At 44.8% G+C, this 22,057-nt stretch overlaps 1 protein-coding gene across 1 annotated transcript in view; it reads right to left on the bottom strand.

Moving 5' to 3' along the window:
- Positions 1-22,057, bottom strand: part of LOC137426569 (serine/threonine-protein phosphatase 2A 56 kDa regulatory subunit alpha isoform) — a 98,700-nt gene that overhangs the window by 2,594 nt on the left and 74,049 nt on the right. Inside the window, exons 9-10 of the mRNA XM_068115201.2 lie at positions 10,713-10,763; positions 7,538-7,657 (exon numbers count right to left, since the gene is read on the bottom strand). Of these exons, the coding sequence (XP_067971302.1) occupies positions 7,538-7,657; positions 10,713-10,763 (171 nt within the window). The remainder of the gene's footprint in view (positions 1-7,537; positions 7,658-10,712; positions 10,764-22,057) is intronic.

Raw genomic sequence — 22,057 nt, 5'->3', positions numbered from 1 at the left:
CAGAGCCCAGAGAGAGAGCTGGGGGAGCAAGGCCGGAGAGGAGTCGGTAGAAGACAGAAAGACCACCAACCTGCCTGCGGTGAGTGAGTGAAAGGCCCTCGGAGTTAGCTTCATCACAGGAGATTCCAATGATTCTGAAAGCTTTTGTTTCAACAGCGTGAAGCCGAGCTAGGTGTGAGGCAGGAGCACCGGCCCAGAGGGGAGAACAGTATTCCATTGAGCTGCGGATGAAAGCCTTGTATGTGGTGAGGAGCTCAGGTGTGCCAAGGAAGGACTTCGCACGATGGAGGATGCCCAGTCGGCGACTGGCTTTGCAGGCCAGCTTGGAAATGTGGTTTTCCCAGGAAGTTAATACTTTATTAATACTAATAATATAACAACAATAATAATATTCGTACCATTTGGCAATAATAAAACGAACGTATAATCTCTGCCCTGGTCCAAGCAGACCTGGGCTTGGTAAAAGGTAAGCCAATGCTGAAGCAGTACAGCAGGCAGGTATGCTACAAGGCTGTTAAGAACAACTACATCAAACATGCATGCAGCATGGTGTGGTATTTCTATGGCCTAGACCCTAGACTAGAGGATCAAGCTGACGAGACAGAGCAGAAGAGGAATGTAAGGCAAGATGATCTCCAAAGGAAGTGCAAGGGCCTTTCCAAAGGGGAGAGTGATACACCAAACTGATCGCCATGACTTTCTACATCGATGAGACGAATGAAAATTTGGTCCAATGGACCAACGGGCCCTCCGGTATGTGCAAATCCCCCTTCTTGCTTCAAGTGTGGCAAAATCATTCAAAATGTCATCAAAGTTAATTTTATGGGCAATATCACTTTCTATGGACAAAATTGCCAAGTTGCTGAGCCTTGCTTGACTCATGGTAGACCGGAGGTAATTCTCGATCGGTATTAGCTTGGAAAAGCTGCGCCCGCACCGGCCTATTGAAACACAAATTGTGAGCGGAATGAATGAATGATCATTTTAAGGCCATTTTCCCCACTGGAGCGGGGGTTAGCCTTGCGGGCCCCATGACAATCATGGTTCCCTGTTTGAGCGGGGGTTAGCCTTGCGGGCCCCATGACAATCATGGTTCCCTGTTTGAGGCAATGTTTTTATGGCCGGATGCCCTTCCTGACGCCAACCCTTGGTCACGCTCTTACGATGCGCAGGGATACGGTGTACCTATTCTAAATCGGGGTACACACCGTGATCATTCATCCCAGCAAGCTGGTACTCAATTTGCCGACCTCGGAAGGATGACAGGCTGAGTCAACCCCCCTGGTGTTAATTCAACGATCGACCAGGATTCGAACCCAGGATCCTAGGATCCCAAGCCGGCACCCTGACCGCTAAGCCAACACCAGGAATACGCAATGCAATTGAGAGGTTGGTAAGGTTTCAATGTATGCCCACTTCACGAACAATCGAAGCAATTCAAATGCTCCCCACTTTGTAACGTCATCCTTTGTGACGTTTATACATGTCCAAGTGTCCGAGTCGTCGGACCTCTTCTTGCAAGTCGGCAACATTCAACTCTGTTTAGACCGTACTAATGTACTGTGTCTGCTGGCAAATAGCATGATAGATTTGTTTGTCTAGCAGATATTTAGGTTTGAGGAAGCCAAAGCGTTTGTGGAGATCTCGGCGTTGTTGTGATCTGCAGTGAATTTCACTTTTGAGACGGTCGACCGTTTCCAACTGCTCTGTGCGGATTTCCTGTTGTAGGGTCAAACCTGCATCTACCGCTCCTTCAAAAGCCATTCTCTTCCTCCGTCTCACGCGGCGTTCTGTTGAAACATCCATTTTTTGGGCAGAAATTGATGGCCTTGGCATCAGGGCCGGTGACGAGTGTATCTCGTTCCTCATGAAAAGTGAGAGAGCTTCCATCTTCAATGCACACTGGTCTAATAATCCAAGACCAGGCATTTGCAGGTATTTTTGGGTGTTCTAAATCTTCAGCACAGGACTCCAAAAGTAAAGGTATGCAGTAAAGGTGTATGACAAGATGCTGATAAGACTTCCAGCATCACCTTTTGTATCCATTGTTTCCATGTTCCCATCTCGCAGTTCTTCAAGAGCCTCAATTACTTTTTCAAGATGGGAATCGAGTGCAGCAACTGCATCGTGATTTGCACTCCATCGTGTATCAGAGACTTGTTACCCTGCACTCGCGAAGCGAAAAGCGAGGTTAAGCATTCAGTTGTAAACGTGTGCAGTGTGCCGTACGTGTCTGCATTTTTTTTAAAATCCATTTTCTCGGCAACCGTTGGTCCGATTGACACAAAATTTTACCATAGAAGCAGCTCCGTCAGTAGAATTTTTATATTTATAATTATGACGTCATAGGTCACGTGGTACGGACGCCATCTTGGAAAAACGTTACACTTCTAAATCTCCCAAATCGCTCAATGGAAAAAATTTGAAACATGGCTCATTGTCAAGTACTCACCATGGGGAATAAGATATGTTGATGGTGATGTCATTGCTGCCTTAATTATGATGTCATAATTTGACAAGTACAACGCTTGATCTGATCAGTATGAATAAAACAAAAATTCCTCCGCAACTGTTAGTCCGATGGACACAAATTTTTCAGAATATGTGCGACTCCTGTAGAATTTTTAATGATAATTACAACGTCATAGGTCAAGTGGTACAGACGCCATCTTGGGAAAAAATCGAAAAAATTTGCACCTCTACGTAGTGTGTTCAAAAAGTATCCGACCTTTATTTTTCGTGCGTAAAAAAAAAGAAGCTAGGGAGGCGTTGATTGGTGCACGTATGTAGGCGATCCTAATGCACACGCGTGAATTTTTTCACACCTGCAGAAGCTGTCATTCGACGGCAGACCGCCGATGAGTGAGGAAATGTAAGTGAGCGCCATCGGATTTTCGTTTTTGACAAAATGACGGAAAAACTTGAACAACGCTACTGCATCAAATTTTGTGTAAAGCTTGGCGATTCCCAAGTGGAAACGATCCGCAAGATTCAACACCGTTCATTCCATTATGAAGGAGGATTTGGGCTTCAGGAGAATCTCAGCGAAGTTCGTACCAAAGCTGCTAACGATTGAGCTGAAGCAACTCCGTTTGGAGATCGCACAGGACAGGCTGGAGACTGTGAACAGCGATCCCAGCTTCCTCAACACAGTGATCACTGGCGATGAGTCCTGGGTTTATGGGTACGACCCAGAAACCAAGTTGCAGTTTTGATGCAAGTTTGATGAAACACAAAATTTGATGCAGTAGCGTTGTTCAAGTTTTAACGTCATTTTGTCAAAAACGAAAATCCGACGGCGCTCACTTACATGTCCTCACTCATCGGCGGTCTGCCGTCGAATGACAGCTTCTGCAGGTGTGAAAAAATTCACGCGTGTGTATTAGGATGGCCTACATACGTGCACCAATCAACGCCTCCCGAGCTTCTTCTTTTTTACGCACGAAAAATAAAGGTCGGATACTTTTTGAACACAGTAGTATATCTCCGAAACCGCTCCATGGAAAAAATTGAAACGTCTCATTTCAGTTATCCGGTTATAAAGTGCCTCAGAACTTAATTCTGCTTCCCGTGTGTCTCTCTCTCACTCTTCTTCCTACAAGCTGATCCACTTACCTTTGAACTGTGTATATATTTCATAGTGTATTCATAGTGTATATATTTCTGAAAAAAGTCAGTTCAAAATTATTGATATATTAATTTGAAAATGGGGAGGGAAAAAAATAAATAAATAAAAAAACTAAAAAAAACTTACATCTCGGGTAAATCAGGAAGAATAAAAACATCCAAAAAACGCCCCACCCATTCACTACTTTGCCAAATGCGAATAAAAACAACACGGCGCAATACATTGCAATAAAAATGTATCTGGATCGGCAAGGAGGGTAGACAAATGTGATAATTAAAAAATAGGGCCAATACCTCTGGGCACACACCTGGTAGAATAAAGCAGTATACTACACTAACTAAAGGTATTTTAAACGGTATATGGTATTTTAAAGCAATTTCAATGGTTGCTAGGAGACAGAGCAGCATGTAGAATCACACCAACATAATCATAAGACTTTAAACAAACAAACAAATACCTATTTTGGGGGCAACCCCTCCATAAATCCCCTAACACCCCAATTTTTTAAATGCCATTAACAAACATTGGTACATCACCGAGATAAGTTTTTGGCTGGATCGTGATTCAAACCCAAGCTTGGAGGCGAGTGTACGTACCTCGAGGATATCCTTCCAACCCAACACTATCGCTGAGGCCTCTCACAAGTTTATCTTTTTGTCCAGACCGCACACGCCTGTCCACGTCATATGTCATGGCGTTTCTTGTGTGTACACGCGAGCTAGGCTTTAAAAAACTCCACCCGTGAAAGAGAGAAAAAAAAATGAAGAACACCAATTATAATTATCCTCGGATGAATGCACACATTATAAAGAGGGTGAAATTATAGGAAGATGGAGATTCAAATCCAAGACGTCCAAAGGAAAATATCAGAGGAAGACAAGGGAGTTAAAGAACTCACTTGACACGTGATCCCGGCCGTCACTGAATACACCGGGAGATATGTAGATTTTATCAACGTAATTACAAAACAAACGTCCAACAGTTACACCCCTCCATTCCTTGGGCCAATGGGCGATCTCCATGTTTACAGAGTGCATACATTAAACCTCATTATACAAGATAAGAGATCTACGCAGCAGGCAGCAACACCGCAACACGGATTTCTTTACTGTGCGAGGTGATAGAAACTCTGTGTCTCTCCCACACTCTGTGTCTCTCCCACACTCTGTGTCTCTCCCACACTCTGTGTCTCTCCCACACTCTGTGTCTCTCCCACACTCTGTGTCTCTCCCACACTCTGTGTCTCTCCCACACTCTGTGTCTCTCCCACACTCTGTCTCCCTCTCTGCAAAATAAATAAAGTTATCAAAGTAACGCAGAAAGGTGTATGTTGTACAGCCAGTGAATGGGATATATCACTGCCCAGTATCATTACAGAGCAGGTTAGCAGCCAGAGGCACCTGGCAGCAAGAACTTATGCTTGGAATGATTTCCGTTAAGAAATAAAAAGACACATCCAACCATTTGTGTGTCTGTGTGTGTGTGTGTGTCTGTGTGTGTGTGTTTGTGCCTGTGTGTGTATGTGTCTATGTCTGTCTGTGTCTGTCTGTCTGTCTGTCTGTCTGTCTGTGTCTGTCTGTGTGTCTGTCTGTCTGTCTCTCTGTGTCTGTCTGTCTGTGTCTGTCTGTCTGTCTGTGTGTCTTTCTGTGTGTCTTTCTGTGTGTCTGTCTGTCTGTCTGTCTGTGTCTGTCTGTCTGTGTCTGTCTGTCTGTGTCTGTCTGTCTGTGTCTGTCTGTCTGTGTCTGTCTGTCTGTGTCTGTCTGTCTGTCTGTGTCTGTCTGTCTGTCTGTGTCTGTCTGTCTGTCTGTGTCTGTCTGTCTGTGTCTGTCTGTGTCTGTCTGTGTGTCTGTCTGTCTGTCTCTCTGTGTCTGTCTGTCTGTGTCTGTCTGTCTGTCTGTGTGTCTTTCTGTGTGTCTTTCTGTGTGTCTGTCTGTCTGTGTCTGTCTGTCTGTGTCTGTCTGTCTGTCTGTGTGTCTTTCTGTGTGTCTTTCTGTGTGTCTGTCTGTCTGTGTCTGTCTGTCTGTGTCTGTCTGTCTGTGTCTGTCTGTCTGTGTCTGTCTGTCTGTGTCTGTCTGTCTGTGTCTGTCTGTCTGTGTCTGTCTGTCTGTCTGTGTCTGTCTGTCTGTCTGTGTCTGTCTGTCTGTCTGTGTCTGTCTGTCTGTCTGTGTCTGTCTGTCTGTGTCTGTCTGTCTGTCTGTCTGTGTCTGTCTGTGTGTCTGTCTGTCTGTCTCTCTGTGTCTGTCTGTCTGTGTCTGTCTGTCTGTCTGTGTGTCTTTCTGTGTGTCTTTCTGTGTGTCTGTCTGTCTGTGTCTGTCTGTCTGTGTCTGTCTGTCTGTCTGTGTCTGTCTGTCTGTGTCTGTCTGTCTGTGTCTGTCTGTCTGTCTGTCTGTGTCTGTGTGTGTGTGTGTGTGTCTGTGTGTGTGTCTGTGTGTGTGTCTGTGTCTGTGTCTGTGTCTGTGTCTGTCTGTCTGTGTGTGTGTGTGTGTGTGTGTGTGTGTGTGTGTGTGTGTGTGTGTGTGTGTGTGTGTGTGTGTGTGTGTGTGTGTGTGGTCTGTTCAGGCCGTAACCTTTTTACCATTTGAGCTTTTTTTTTTTTTTTTTTTCAACAACAAAGATTGGCTATGAGAATATCGAGATGACAAATTAATAATTTGGTCAAAAGGTCAGCATCACTTGAAATCATCACTTTTCATCCAATTGACCTGAAATTTTAAGAATTTGCATATTGGGGTCTCTGAATGGGTTGCCCAGCGTACGGTGGCCAGTTTTGTTCTGAGGTCAAAAGGTCATGGTCACAAAATCAACAATTTCCATCTGACTTGAAATCTGAGACGGGTTTGCATATTATGTCACTGAAGCCTATTACTTTTTAAGTCAAAAGGTCAAGGTCTCCTAAAATCCTCAATTTTATGTGTTTATACCTTCGGTGGACGGAGGTTATGTTTTCACACCTGCCTGCTTGTCTGTCTGTGTGCAGGATATCTCAAAACGTTTCGGATGAACCTTGGTGGACAGGTTGGGTGTGTGACAAGGAGTAATTGATTCGATTTTGGTGAAGATCAGGATCAGGACATGAAAATTTTGTGAGCGATTCTTCATCATCGAGAGATAGGGTCAAACACAATACATCGCATGAGATCTCAAAAAGTTATGGATGGATTTGGACGAAACTTGATGGACGAGTTGGATAGGTAACAAGAACAAGCCAATTAGATTTTGGTTCAGGTCCAAATCCAGAAACAGAAGAAGAAGAAGGAAGAAGTCTAAATACCAAGCGGATGTGGACCAGCTTTGCATTCTCAAAAGCTTTTTAGTGTTTGTTTATGTTTTGGTCATTCGGACATTTGCCTTCGTGCTCCACTTGCTTTCCGTTGTTACTTTAGACTGCCATTTTTGCCGAAATCAGTTCACATGCTTGAGGTTAATGCAAAAAGGATCTGATGAACCCTTTTTGCATTGAATTTCCAGTGAATGAAACAATGTGTTTCATGTGGACAATAAGAAAAAGAATGAAATGAAATGAACTTAAATGAATCGATCCATGGATACGTTTTTGGCTCCATTGCCATTGTCTGTTGAGAGATGCCCCTTTTTAATATAAAAGGTTAAAATAAGCAAACGTTATAACAAAGCTAATGATGTGTCCACTTCAGCCCCAAGACTGGAGGAACATGCATATACAAAGCTCGTCAAAGTAATACACACGCACCTTGGCCCTTAGGCTCATGTGAATACAAAAAGTCCTAATGCCAAATTACTTTAACATTGCCTCTCACAAAAAAAAAAATTCTTATGTTAATTTCGTTAATTTCGTAAAGTTAATTTCGTAATTATGTAATAAAAACATATTGCACATAATAAGCACCGCATATTGTAAAAATACTTCGTGTGTGCAGAGAAAAACCGAACCTGGAAATGAGGGCTTCCCACACATTTGGAAATCCGCTTGAAAAGCAGTTCTTGCACTTTTACAAACTGAGATGGCTCGATCACATCGAGAATCTCTTCAATTTCTCCGAGGTACATAACCTGCCAGCACAGAATGAGGTGTTACAACAAAATAAATAAAGGGACACTATTACAAGACCCGTCACATCTGTGTATGACAGGCAGGATAACCGAGAGGAATTTCACTCTCGATGGTGAAAAATCGCTTTAAAAATTGTAGTATCCGGATCAAGATCTTCATCAAAGTCTAATGATTTTGTCCTCGTCACACACCAAATCTGACCAAATTTCGTCCAAATCCATCCACAGCTTTTTGAGACAAACAGTGGGTGAAAACATAACCTCCGCCCACCCTCGGTGGCGGAGGCGGAGGTAATAATAATAAAGCCTAAAAACGTGTACGTACAAATCTTTTTTTGGGCAATCGACAGACACCCGCAGCACTTGGGGAAGGTCAACATGTACAAATACTGTAGAGTACAGTATGGTGTTGCCAAAAAATCCAGATGCATCATGGGACATGAATCACTGCATTCCTGTGTTCAGTGCACTGTCCACACATTGTAATAAAAGGGATGAAGAGGGATAATGAGCTAGAGGTGTTTATGGTGAAGCAGGGTGAGCATCGATGCCTCTCATGCCAGGTGAGGAACCTCGTGAAGAGAATGACGCGAGATGGCGGAAGAGTGTTGGAGCGAATGTGAATGAGGTGTGAATTACGGTGTGAAATGGGTATCGTGCGAGGTATGTTAAAAAAGCCGTGATCATGTGAATGAATAGAACGTTCAAAAGACAGAAACGTGATAAAGTATCATGTTCGTATGAACGGATGTTCGGAAGCCATGTGCTCGTAAACCGGGGACTGCATACTTAAATACTGCTTGCGGTAACGTGCTCTATGTTACTACTCACGAGTTAATATTGTGTTGTAGGAGTTGCGGATGACGAGAGGACGAGACACTTCTTAGCTGTTTAAAGCTCCTTTATTTCCACAGAACTCGCTCGCGACCGGAACTCATACAGCTTTTATAAAGTCAAAAACCTCTTAGGGGGGCGTGGCTCCATCAACCGCACGCACGCGATGCCCACACCATCAAAAGCCCCACTGGCCCGTGCCTGTGGATTATGTCCCAATAGGGTAACCCGCACATGCGCCCCCCCCCCCCCCCCCAGAATTCACGCGCACGGGCAATGTCAGTTTTCGGGGGGCCTTAACCACCCGGCCGAAACGACTGATGACCCGAGCAGGGACTGTTAGCGGCTTGGCGATGGGCGGGCCAACCGGGGACGGCCCCGCCATGGGGGTTGAGCCAACCGAGGGGGCTGGTCTAGGCCTCGGGAGGCTGCTGAGGTTCCTCACGGGCCTGCCGAGGTTCTTCAAGGGCCTCCCGAGGCTGCTGAGGTTCTTCAAGGGCCTCCCGAGGCTGCTGAGGTTCTTCAAGGGCCTCCCGAGGCTGCTGAGGTTCCTCACGGGCCTCTCGAGGCTGCTGAGGTTCCTCACGGGCCTCCCGAGGCTGCTGAGGTTCCTCACGGGCCTCCCGAGGCTGCTGAGGTTCCTCACGGGCCTCCCGAGGCTGCTGAGGTTCCTCACGGGCCTCCCGAGGCTGCTGAGGTTCCTCACGGGCCTCCCGAGGCTGCTGAGGTTCCTCACGGGCCTCCCGAGGCTGCTGAGGTTCCTCACGGGCCTCCCGAGGCTGCTGAGGTTCCTCACGGGCCTCCCGAGGCTGCTGAGGTTCCTCACGGGCCTCCCGAGGCTGCTGAGGTTCCTCACGGGCCTCCCGAGGCTGCTGAGGTTCCTCACGGGCCTCCCGAGGCTGCTGAGGTTCCTCACGGGCCTCCCGAGGCTGCTGAGGTTCCTCACGGGCCTCCCGAGGCTGCTGAGGTTCCTCACGGGCCTCCCGAGGCTGCTGAGGTTCCTCACGGGCCTCCCGAGGCTGCTGAGGTTCCTCACGGGCCTCCCGAGGCTGCCGAGGTTCCTCACGGGCCTCCCGAGGCTGCCGAGGTTCCTCACGGGCCTCCCGAGGCTGCCGAGGTCCCTCACGGGCCTCCCGAGGCTTCCGAGGTTCCTCACGGGCCTCCCGAGGCTGCTGAGGTTCCTCACGACCCTCTTCAGTAAAGCGTGACGGTGTCCGCCAGCGGCGTGGGATCGACGGGGCCGGGGTCCAATGCGGCCGCCCTACATTGCTGTCTGGCGGAGAAATACTTGTCCGCTTCCCTGGCCAGGGCGCGGAAATCCTTAACAGACGAGTTGGCCAGGGCTGACCGTACCTGTCCTGGCAGCTGTTGGAGAAACAGTTCTTTAAAGAGGAAACATGGTCGGTGGCTGCCCAGAAGAGACAACCTGTGGTTCATCAGCTCCGACGGCTTTGAGTCGCCCAGCCCGGGTAGAGAAAGTAGTTCGCGGGCGCGCTCGGCCTCAGTGCGCTCGAAGGCTACGAGCAGCAGCGCTTTTAGCGTCTCGTACTTGCGGTCCTTCGGAGGATCCCGAAGAAGGCTCACCACTCTGGTCGCAGTGAAGCAGCTGAGCGCAGACACGACATAATCATACTTCGTGTCGTCCGCAGAAATGTTCCGAATGGCGAATCGAGCCTCAGCTTGAGCGAACCAGACGGCCGCTTGTTGTTCCCAAAACTCCGGCAGTTTAATCGAAACTGCGCTTGTTGCCATGTTCGTTTGAAGCTCCGAAAACGTCGAGAGAAAGACGGGGTCACCAATGTAGGAGTTGCGGATGACGAGACACTTCTTAGCTGTTCAAAGCTCCTTTATTTCCACAGAACTCGCTCGCGACCGGAACTCATACAGCTTTTATAAAGCCAAAAACCTCTTAGGGGGGCGTGGCTCCAACAACTGCGCGCACGCCACGCCCACACCATCAAAAGCCCCACTGGCCCGTGCCTGTGGATTATGTCCCAATAGGGTAACCCCCACAGTGTCAAAATATAGTTTTGGGGAAGTGACGATTTCAATGCATCAATGACAAATACAGTAATTCATTTGGTTTAATGCGAATCCTTCACAAATGATTTTGTTAATCTCATTAAAAGAAAGAGCAGAGGGGAAAATAACAAAACATCAGCAAAACTAAGAGCAAGTTGGTTCCTCCTGCAAATGCAACGTGGTTCGACACAATGCTCACCTCCTTTTGGCTGCACGTCTTTGGCCAGTATTTCAGTAACCCCCGGATAACCTGTAAAAAGAACAAACAACAAGGTTATCCTGGCAGGGAGCATGCAGTCCATCTAAGCAAACACATCAGTGAAATTAAACAATTTAAAAGATGCAAGGTAATTAAATAATTATACACGCAACAAATTTTTTAAAATTTGAATTTAAAGGAAACAACAAAAATAAGCTAAATATTTGCGATCACAAAGCGATCCCCAAGGGTAAGCCTCTCCCGGCGCCCACAATCGAATGATGGCAAATATTTTTTTTCGGATTGTTTAAAAGAAAATATGTCTCAATCTATCCATGAAACACAACGTTATGAAAATCAGAGGAACATTATTTAAATTGCAGAAGTTTGGACAAAATGAAAACAAGGCTTTTGTAGGGGGATCTGGCTCCACCGGAATTTTTTGAAAAAATTGATGTAAAAAAAAAACAAAAAAAAAACGCTGCGAACTAAAAAAAAGTGATATTTAGGGGATTTTTTTTATTTCTCGTGAACATCAATTGCTGGGAAGATTCTTTTCAGTCAGCACAGCATTTTATTATCATAAAATAAATTAATTCTGAATACCACATTCACACCGTTCCAGGACTTTTGATACACTAGTGGGCCTGTTGGTCCCAATTTTCATTGGTCTTCATGGCCTTGTAGCATACCCGGCTGCATGCTGTACTGATTGAACATTAACTTACCTTTCACCAAGCCCAGGTGTACTTGGGCCAGAATGGGGATTATACGTTCAACATTATTATTGCCAAAATGATGTTACTCTTATTATTAATGATATTGTTAGCACAGTCGTGGCCAAAAATATTGGCACCCTTGCAGTTTTTAAAAATAACTCAATTTTCTCTAAAAATAAGTTGAAATTGACAATTGTGTTTGACAATGTTGTGTGTTTGACAATGTTGTGTGTTTGACAATTGACAATTGTGTTTGAAAATCGAAATTGACAATGTTGTGGTACACACAGTGACACAAAACAGCAGAATGACTTCTTTTCTCCATTCAAACTGGTTGAATGAGTGATTTTTATATTCAAATTATTTTTATATTTTTATATTGCAACTCACCGAGTTCAATTCCAAAGTAAAGGAGAATCATCTGCTTGAAATCTAATTATTTCTAACAACTTCTAAAAGGTGCCAATAATATTATTCGGGCCATTTTAGGATTTCTGCATGGAATAAGCTCACATTTAGTAAATTTTTCAGCTTTTTTTGTTTTGTTCCACTGCAAACCAAAGAAATACATATGTGGATACCAAAATATTTTTTATTTCAACAATTTTCTGGAAGAAATGGTGCATTATTTGAAAAAGGTGCAAGGGTGCCAATATTTTTGGCCACGACAGCATCAATAAATGAATGCTTTCTGACAATGTTATCATTCTTTTTGTTATTTATTTTGTAACTATAATGCCATGCCGTGGAAGGACCTATTAATAGTATGGTCGTTTGAAGTCAAAATCATGGGCTACCGGGGAAAAATTGTTACCTAAGCATATATGGTATCAATCAAAGCGTATTTTTGTGCTCTTTAACATGGTGAAAACTCCTCTTCAATCCTCCTTGGGGAAAAAAAGGTATAGTCGTTTTAGTGAAGGACCCTTTTTCAGTCAAATTTCAATGGCTTCCCATGTCAGAATAGTCAGGTCGTTTGATTGATGTACCGGGAAAAAATTGTTGCCAAAGTATATATGGCATCAAAAGAAGCGCAATTTTATGCTCTATAAGATGGTGAAAACTCCTCTTTGATCCTCTTTGGGGAAAACTTTTTACAGCACGATTTATCCAGCATGGTAACAGCCTTGTGTCCGGGGTGCAAATTTTTTCCCCATGATGGTACAGGGCAATTGTCATTAAAATATAGTATAGTATAGTATAGTATAATTGCCCTGTACCATCATGGGAAAAAAATATTACGCGTCCGGCGTATAGTCAGGCCATTACCAAGCAACATTGCAAAAAAGTGTCCGTCGTTGTCCTGGCATGATTTCCTCGGAAGCACCGCTTCTATGAGTCTGGCCATAAGTGCTGCTTCAACTAAAAAGTGTCCTCTTAGAGCTCTTGAAACAGCCTTCCCCGACATCATGTGTGTCACAGCATTCACACCATAAACAGTTTCAAGCAAGTCCGACAAGCCTGAACCTTCCATCAAGTTGCCGATGCTGCCGAGAAAGCTCATCATGGTATGAAAGCCTCCTAACCTGCAGACTATGTTCAGTGACTTGGCATCGATGATTTCGACAGCTTTTCTCCAGAGTGGCTGGTCAAACGTGATGCACGGTGTCGGAATGTTCAACTTCTCAGCTTGGCTCTGCATGTACAGCAATGTAGAATAGATACAGGTTTCATCAGCAGGGTTTAAGTCGATTATTGGCAACATCTGCACACGAGATTGTGGTGGATGTCTACCAGTTGAGACATCCTGCGTGAATCCTGACCAGTTAGGCCGTGGGCTTGTGGAGTTGCTAAAGTACCAACCGGAGTGCCAAAGCAATTCTGAGTTTACAGAAGGTGGCAGAACGTAAGGGAATTGCAGCTCAATGAGAGGCTTGTAGACCGTTGAAGAGAGGCCAGGAGTGTCTGACTCGTCATACGATTGGATGGGAATTCCCTTGTTTGCCACAACTGTCTTAACTTGCATTATCTTGTGTCGCTCGATAGCCTGAGGTGTCACTTGAGGAACAGGTCTGCCAAACGTCGACACTGCAATCACACCCATTCCATTAAATGTTCCACGGCCGTCCAGAGTTGCAACGTTGTGGTCAATATTATCACCAACCCACTGGGTAAAACTTCCAGGATAAGCAGGAATTAGATCATCGAAGTTCTCAGTATGAACCACTGACTGCTTGAACCTCATCACCTCATCATAGGATATTGAATACCCTAATCTGGCTAGTTCATTGATGAGCCATTTGGAACCGTATGCATGGTCAAGCTCAACACCCAAGCCAAATACCAAAGGGGGGATGATAGAACGAGGTCTTGCCGCGTGGACGATACACTGTCCTATTGCAGCTTGCTTGGTGTCGGAAGAAAAAATGTTCTCCATAAAAATCCGCAGGCTATGTGGCAGCCACTAAGCCGTTTCGAATATCGTCAGTGGTTGGATACTTATCCTTGGAATACGACATTGCCCGGATTTGGGCCTTGATTATCTTTGCCGCAGCGAGAGCGATCCTGTCTGCTTCATCCTCAATGTTCAGTCTTTTTTCTTCGTACCACTTCTCGTTAATGATGAAGTTGGCCATATTCCGGAAGCACACAACGTTTTTTCTTCCATCAACTTCAGCAAAGAAAATGAAGTCCTTGTATCGATCCTGCAATTTCTGTTTTATTCTCTTTACAGAATACACATCACTGCTACCAGCAATCTCGATCATTTTTGAATACAGTTCTGGAAGAGTATACAGTTCAGCTTCTCTCTCAAGCCATTCACACAACTTGTTGAATTGCTCAAACAATCAAACAATTGCTTTTGGCTTTCAGGGCGGCCAGCAGCTTTCGAAGCTCCATTGGGAGAGGCTAGGTCTTTGTCAGAGTAAAATCGAGAGTAGCAAGATTTGTGATACACTGCCTCAGCTGCAACAAGGTCAATGCAGTCCTGAAGGCGCATGCGCACATCCTTAGTCCAAGTGTCTTGCCTTTTCTGACATTTTGCAAGCATTTCTTCGCGAAAAGGAATCGTGCGCACAACTCTAGATTCATCGCGGTCTGGGTGTCGTTTATCAACTTTCACTTCACTGTTGCAAAAGAAACAGTTCTCCCTCCACTGGAATGGTTCTCTGCCGGATCGCAAGTTCTGTTTCTTTGGACTCAATGTTTCCTTTTCCTCACTTGGGCGCTTCGACCTCTTCTTGTCAACGAAGGTGCGTCGGCATTCCCCATGAACAAGAACTTTTCCACAGGTGTAGTGCTACTTCGCTGGTGAAGATAATCACGAAGATCAAGTTGGCCACATACCTCACTGAAGATGATCAGATTTGGCAGACCCCTAGTGGCCTGCACCGGATCACCCGGTGCCTGGAAGCCATTTCGACATATAACACAGCTGTTTTCATTGAAGACAAGGCTTTCTTCGCTGGGAGACCTACTGTTATGACATGATCTACTGTTAAAATATATGAAAGGCGTTGGATTAAAGAACTTTGATAATGCATCGAGGCACAAATCATGTATACTTATATCGTGTCTGTGGTTTCTGACATGGGAAGCCATTGAAATTTGACTGAAAAAGGGTCCTTCACTAAAACGACTATAACTTTTTTTCCCCAAGGAGGATTGAAGAGGAGTTTTCACCATGTTAAAGAGCACAAAAATACGCTTTGATTGATACCATCCATATATGCTTTGGTAACAATTTTTTCCCGGTACATCAATCAAACGACCAGACTATAAGCCGATATATACACCTTAACATGGCGTGCGTTTAAAACATGGGGTTTCCTTCTGGATTCGACATAGCTAACAACTCAGGAGGTCATGATGACGATCATTTCCATTTATCACATTCCACAGCAAAAAGCTTCAGTAGAACTCCACAAAAAAACACGACACACACACACATCTCGTTTTTTCATTTATGTTCCTCACAATTCTGTCTCTCTTTTACACACACACACACACACACACACACACACACACACACACACACACACACACACACACACACACACACACACACACACACACACACACACACACACACACACACACACACACACACACCACACACACACACACACACACACCTTGTTTTTTTATTTTTGTTCCTCACAATTCTATCTGCTTATGATTTTCAATTCTTATTTCTCTTATTCCATTCTTATTTAACAAGACCGAAAGTCTAACAGCGGCATAGCCGGGCTTGTAAAATATTATAAACCACAAACACATGTGATTAGCTTTTCACACAGTCGCTAATGCTGTCTGCAACATTAAACAAAGATATTTGAAGGAATCCCGACATCCGTGAGGTAAGTTATACTTACAGAACGGAGGGAAGATCTACTGTAATCTATATAGCTCACAAGGGTTGGAGGTGTGCTCATTTACCAAGCAGCTAGCTAGCGCTTGCCAAGCCAGCCGTTCAGCTAGCTAGCTCTTGCCAAACCAGTACATTACTTGTTACCCTCGCCAGAGGAGAGGGTATTGCATTTGAGCCCGTTTGTTTGTTTGTCTGTTTGTCTGTTTGTTTGTCCGCACAGAATAAATATGATTTTCTCTGCAACCATTGGTCCGATTGACAGGAAATTTTTACCATAGGTGCAACTCCACCTGCAGAATTTTTTAATGATAATTATGACGTCACAGGTCACGTGGTTCGGCCGCCATCTTGGGAAAAAACGAAAATCTGCACCTCTATATCTCCGAAAGCACTGAATAGAAAAAATTGAAACATGGCTCATTGTAAATAACTCTCCATAGGGAATAAATTACGTTAATGATGATGTCATAGGTGCCTCCATTATGACGTCATAATTCGACAAGTACAAAACTTCATCCGATCAAGATGAAATTTCTTGATCATAATCTAGGAATAAATTAGTTTGGGAAAAAAATAATGATGTCATCGATCACATGGTTCGGCCACCATATTTGTTTTAACACAAAAGCCTTAAAAAAAACACTGAAAATACATCCTGGCAAGGGTTTGGAATCTCTGATTGCTCTTTTTCTTGTTCCTTAACGGTTTTGAATGGAGTGCTTGCTCAAATGCTTAACCACTTGGCGATCTCTCCACAAGAAACTTGGGAAATGAACACTCACCCAATGTTCTTGAGACCCAACCATAGATCGACTGTAATCTATATACCCCAAAGAGGAATGACCCTTCCTGTAGCTCCCGTAGTGAGCGGGTGTAGGCCTACTAGTAAATTAAAATGTCGGTCAGTGGAAATAGCCGTCGTAATGACATCATAGACATAATGGACACAAAACTGCCGCTACTTTAATATGTGGAAGATAATATATTTTAACTTCCAGTAACTTTGCAATAACGACAAATGGATTCGTGTTACGAAGGTGTGGCTTGAAGCCTAAGGCCTATAGATACCGTTTTGTTGGAAGAGACGCAACGCCGATGCTTTCAATATTTGATGGTCATTTTAACAATCGCTTTGTTTGTGTTTCACACTGAATGAAAAACATAAAGGTCGAGCATGGCGATTGTGATATATGACAGGTTCGACGATATGTTCGGCATGAACAGCATATAAATCAAAATGGCGGTGTGTGGAGAGTGCGCCGTTGTACGCCGTAATGACATCAGACATAATCACATCAGCCTGTCATGTGACCAGTTCCTCAGCTCTCATTGGTATACGTTTGAGGGGACATACATACACACATACATACATACATACATACATACATACATACATACATACACTGTTCTAGACGGCTTTGTCCTATAGGCTATGCCATAAAAATGCATTTAATTAATTGTACAGCATTGCTTGTTCCTAAACTTAAATATAAATAAATTTTAAGGATTGCTGTAAATGATGTTAATGTCACAACATCCCATATTCAACTTTATTTAAATTGTAAACCTCAAAACATAGTTCCCTTACCTCAAGTAATGTTACATTTGTTGGGGGTACGCAGTGATTACTTTAGACCAGGTAGACTTGTATAGATTGTATAGGAACTTGTATAGGATCCTTGTATAGGAACCCTGGTGTTGGGCTAGCGGCTAGGGTGCCGGCTTAGGATCCTAGGATCCTGGGTTCGAATCTCGGTCGATCGCCGAATTAATGCCAGGGGGGTTGACTCAGCCTGTCATCCTTCCGAGGTCGGCTAATTGAGTACCAGTTCACTGGTAATTCCCTGCTTGTCGTTGAAGGCGGCAAAAAGGGTTGGCGTCAGGAAGGGCATCCGGCCGTAAAACATTGCTTCAAAAAGGGGACCAAAAAACAACAACTACCACGGTCCCCGAAAAGGCCAACCCCTGCTTTGCGGGGAAAAATGGCCTCTAAACGGTGGTTTTTTTTTTAGACTTGTATAGATTATTGTGCTCCGATTGTCGTGAAGAAGAGGAACCACCATGTAATAAGTAGAGATCTGGTAGGTCGTGTGTTCGGATTAAGTGTGACGTGTAACAATACGAAGGGTGGCTCTTGTGCTAATTAGCTCAGGGATTATGGGTAAAATATCCCTTTTACGTCGTTACTTCTGTATCTATTCCTTTGTCTCTTTTGGCACCGCACCATAGACATGTGGAGCTAGAATCACACATTTAATGGCACTCATTAAATAAAACCACCGGAAGCCAGGACATTGAGCACTGCTGCTAATGAAATTGACTTTGGAAGCGCACAGGATGGGCAGGCCGAGGCCACGCCCCGAGGAGCCGTGATTGGCCAGGGAGTTGATTGACGGGAAGGACAAGTCAGAAAGGACTCGCTGATTGGTGAAGGAAGGACAAATGACGTCAGAGCCTGGGTGATAAAAGAACGTGCTTGCAGACATTTTCTCCTCTTCACTTCGCTCTCTCTCTGCTTCTAGTCTTGATCGCGTGCAGTCGGCATTTATCTCTTTTGATTCTGGATGCGAAAGTGGACAGTCGTGTGCCGACGTTCATTCTTGCTCTTGCTTCTTCTCGTGCGGGAGACGACAGCGCACGGTTGCAATTCTCTTCTGTGTTTCCCTTCTCGTTCTGGATATTAAAGCGAACGGGTGTGTTTGCTCTCTGCACGGGGAGGCTTCATCATAAACGCCCGTGTTCCGAGACTTTGCTGGTGGTCGTGAAGAGGGTGGTGGGTTTCTAGGCGGGAGCGACGCGTGACGAGCGCTGCCGGCTCGCTGCAGTGCGAGACACAGAGCGAGCGGTTCCCGCCAACGACTAAGTGGTTCCCGCCAACGACCAAGCGGTTCCCGCCAACCCTCCGGATGATTTTGACGACCCCTGACAACACCCCACCAGTGATCAGAGTTAAGTGCACACACACCCATTTATTTCCAGTTATTTTCTCCTTCCCTTTCGTCTGTTTTCAAGTCTGTTTGTGGGGACATCCCGTTTATAGTGTGGTCAGATAAGGGAACAATATTTACCTGCTGGACAAAAGTACCATTTTTTGTGTGTGGGTTCCCTATCATGCCTACAAGCAATTTCAATGAGGAGACAATCGAGATCGGTTACTATACGCCCACAAGAGGGCGCTATGTACGGTAGGGGAAAATGGGCGTCGCCGCAGTGCGGAACCGACGGGAACGCCCTTTTCGTGCTTCATTTTCCGATGGAGGCAGAGCATTTCTTCGCAAAATGGCGGCGGTAAGTGCGATTTTGAATAATTTTGAATTGTTTTGAGTATTTATTGATGCAGTTGCGACATTTTGAAGGTTCATATTTAGTAAAACTAGCTGTTTAGCTGATGTATTACATAGTATTTGTGAGTCTTAATCCTAAATACACATCTGTTGTGGGCAATATGTGACGAACAAGACGGTTTTTTTGGTTGGATTTTTTTCTGTTATTTCCGAAAAGAAACGATGTTGTTACACCCATAGCGAGCGGGTGTGGGTAGCAGGGAAGTAATTTGGCGAAAAGGGTCTGCACATGAGCCATTTCAGCTTTATAATATGCCATTTATGTGCTCTATGTGGAGTTATTCTCTGTTAACCTCCCTCCCACCACGATAAATTTTGGGCCCGAATGTAAAAAAGGGAGGGGTAAGGCAAGTCATCCTACCATTATTTTTTGCTCTCGCGACTCTCCAAATGGGGTTTTGAAAAAAATACCATCCCCAGAGAAAAATAGACTGAATGCTTAGAACACCCATCTTTCTCCTAGGCAAGCCTGCTGTGTATTTAGTAAAACAGACCATCCCCTGTTGTGACAGCAAACCTGACAGAAATTGCTTTTTTGATGGATATATTCTATATAGCAATTAGCTATTTCAAGTGAAGTAGTTAAATTACATAATTACATATTTCTATCAATTCTTCAAACCTTTTCATGGGTGGATAGAAACTTTTTATTATGAGGGGTGGCAGATATTTTAGATGAGTAGGTCAGGGCGCCTCGAGCTGCTGGGGTTCGGGGGCATGCTCCAGAATTTTCACTATAACAAAACAAGTATTTTATTAAACAAATTTTTTTGGGATACAATTCTGTATTGAGATATTAATTGTATCTTTTGGTCTCTTTCAGTTACTCGTGGGGGCCGAGACCAGCCGGCCTACCGACTGGAATAAGTGCCTGATTTGTCAGAAGATAACTCAGGAAAATCTGAGATGCCCGCAGGATGCGTTCAACAGAAGGGATGAAAAGTCGGAAGCGTATACTAAATTCCTGGAGAACATTCGCATATTCCGAGAGCTTGAAGCTATGCCAGTAAATGTGCCCTTCATCCCGGAGGACGTTAGCAAGCTGATCTCAAACACCGCGAAGTGGCACAAATCGTGCTACTCAAAATTCAACGATCAAAAGCTTGAACGAATTCGGAAACGGGCCAGCCTGGACTTCGACGACGCCGCCGCAACTGCAAAACGTAGCAAACGTCACGGGTCTGTGGACGACACAAAGCGACAACGTTTGTTCTGTGGCAGGGACGGTACAGTTGGAACTGATCTTCACGAGTGCATGACTTTTGGTGCTGATAAAAAAATTCGCCAAATGGCCACAGAATTGCAGGACGGCGATTTATTAGCTAGATTGACTAAGTTCTGATTTGATTTCAATCGAAGCAAAATATCATTTCGATTGCCTCACGAAGTTTCGGAATCGCCATCGGTCGCTGAAAAGAAACGAACAAAAGACATCGGCAGATTAGTCGGAAATGATGTCCCAGTCGCGAGCTCGTGTTGAACTTTTCACGTATGTTGAAAACTCTGTTATGAACGGTCAAGTTGTGTTCAAACTCAGTGAATTGTATGACTTGTATCAAGCTCGCCTTAGTGACCTCGGTATAGACAAGCTGACAAACCAGAGCAGACTAAAGAATGAAATACTGGAATACTTTCCGGAAGCAACGACAGTTTCTGAAGGACGCAATTTGTTGATAGTTTACAGAGATTCGCTATCGTACTTGCTGAAGGACCATATGACGTCACGGGACTATGATGAAGAAGCATGTACACTCATGAAAGCTGCCAATATCATTCGCAGAGACCTGTTCGAACACAAGAAATTCACCTTTTCTGGAAATTTTCATCCGGGATGCCAAAAGGAAGCCATACCCACGTCTCTTCTGTCAATGATCGCAATGATCTTGAATGGGTCGGACTTGAAGGACCACTCTAAAGTGGAGTCACAAGCGTGTTTGACCGCGTGTCAAACAATACTTCTTAATGCTAAGAAAAAGGGAACTGACACAGATCACGGCCACAGGCACACGTATCCTCCACCGCTGCCGATCTATATTGGCCTGAGAATTCACGCACAGTTTCGAGACAAAATACTCATTCAGGCCCTCTTCAAGTTAGGGCTCAGCATTTCTTATTCTCGTGTCCTGGAAATAGAGTCGGCAATGGCTGTGTCTTTGAGTGAGCGATTCATTGAGGACGGTGTCGTGTGCCCAGTTCAGCTCAGAAAACAGATTTTTACTGTCGCGGCTCTGGACAATATTGACCACAATTTATCCTCCACACCCGCTACATCTTCATTCCACGGCACTGGTATTTCATTGTTCCAGAAGATTTCAGAAACCAATCCCGGTGAAGTTAGAGAACCGATAGGATTTCCACCAAAGGGTACCCAGCCGCTGATGCTCAAGAGCTATCATGATGTCTTGGAAGTGCCAACAAACGTAACAAAATGTGAGTACATGCCTCCCGCTACCCAGCCATCTTTGACGCCCGCAGAAATGGAAACAGTTGGCGAAACCGCACCGGAGCTCAGCAAGTGGATAGATTACTGCATCCAAAAAATGCGAGAATGCGAAATTTCTCAGGGAGATATGGTAACATGGTCTGCCCTCCACGCCGCTCTCCAAGACCCCATAAATTGTACAACGATATCAGCTATACATCCACTGTTCTACGAAAAGTCTGCAACACCGTCGATGATCAAACATGGTATGGACGTCGTTAAAACGGCCATCAATTTCTTGAACCCTGGACAGGTCGCGGTTCTTACAGTCGATCGGCCACTCTATGCCATTGCCAAGTCAATACAATGGAAATGGCCTCTGGAATACGGTGCGGAACATTTCGTCGTCATGCTGGGAGGGCTACACATAGAAATGTCTCTCTGGAATATCGCAGGAAATCTCCTTGACCATTCTGGGTGGACAGACGCTCTGACGAAGGCAAACATCACGGGGTCCGGTACTGCCGAGTCATTCTTGAATGTCTCTC

This window comes from Myxine glutinosa, chromosome 5 (genome assembly GCF_964187855.1).
Source record: "Myxine glutinosa chromosome 5, kmMyxGlut1.1, whole genome shotgun sequence".
Taxonomy (NCBI): Eukaryota; Metazoa; Chordata; class Myxini; order Myxiniformes; family Myxinidae; genus Myxine; species Myxine glutinosa.
This window is presented reverse-complemented; position numbering and strand designations above follow the sequence as displayed.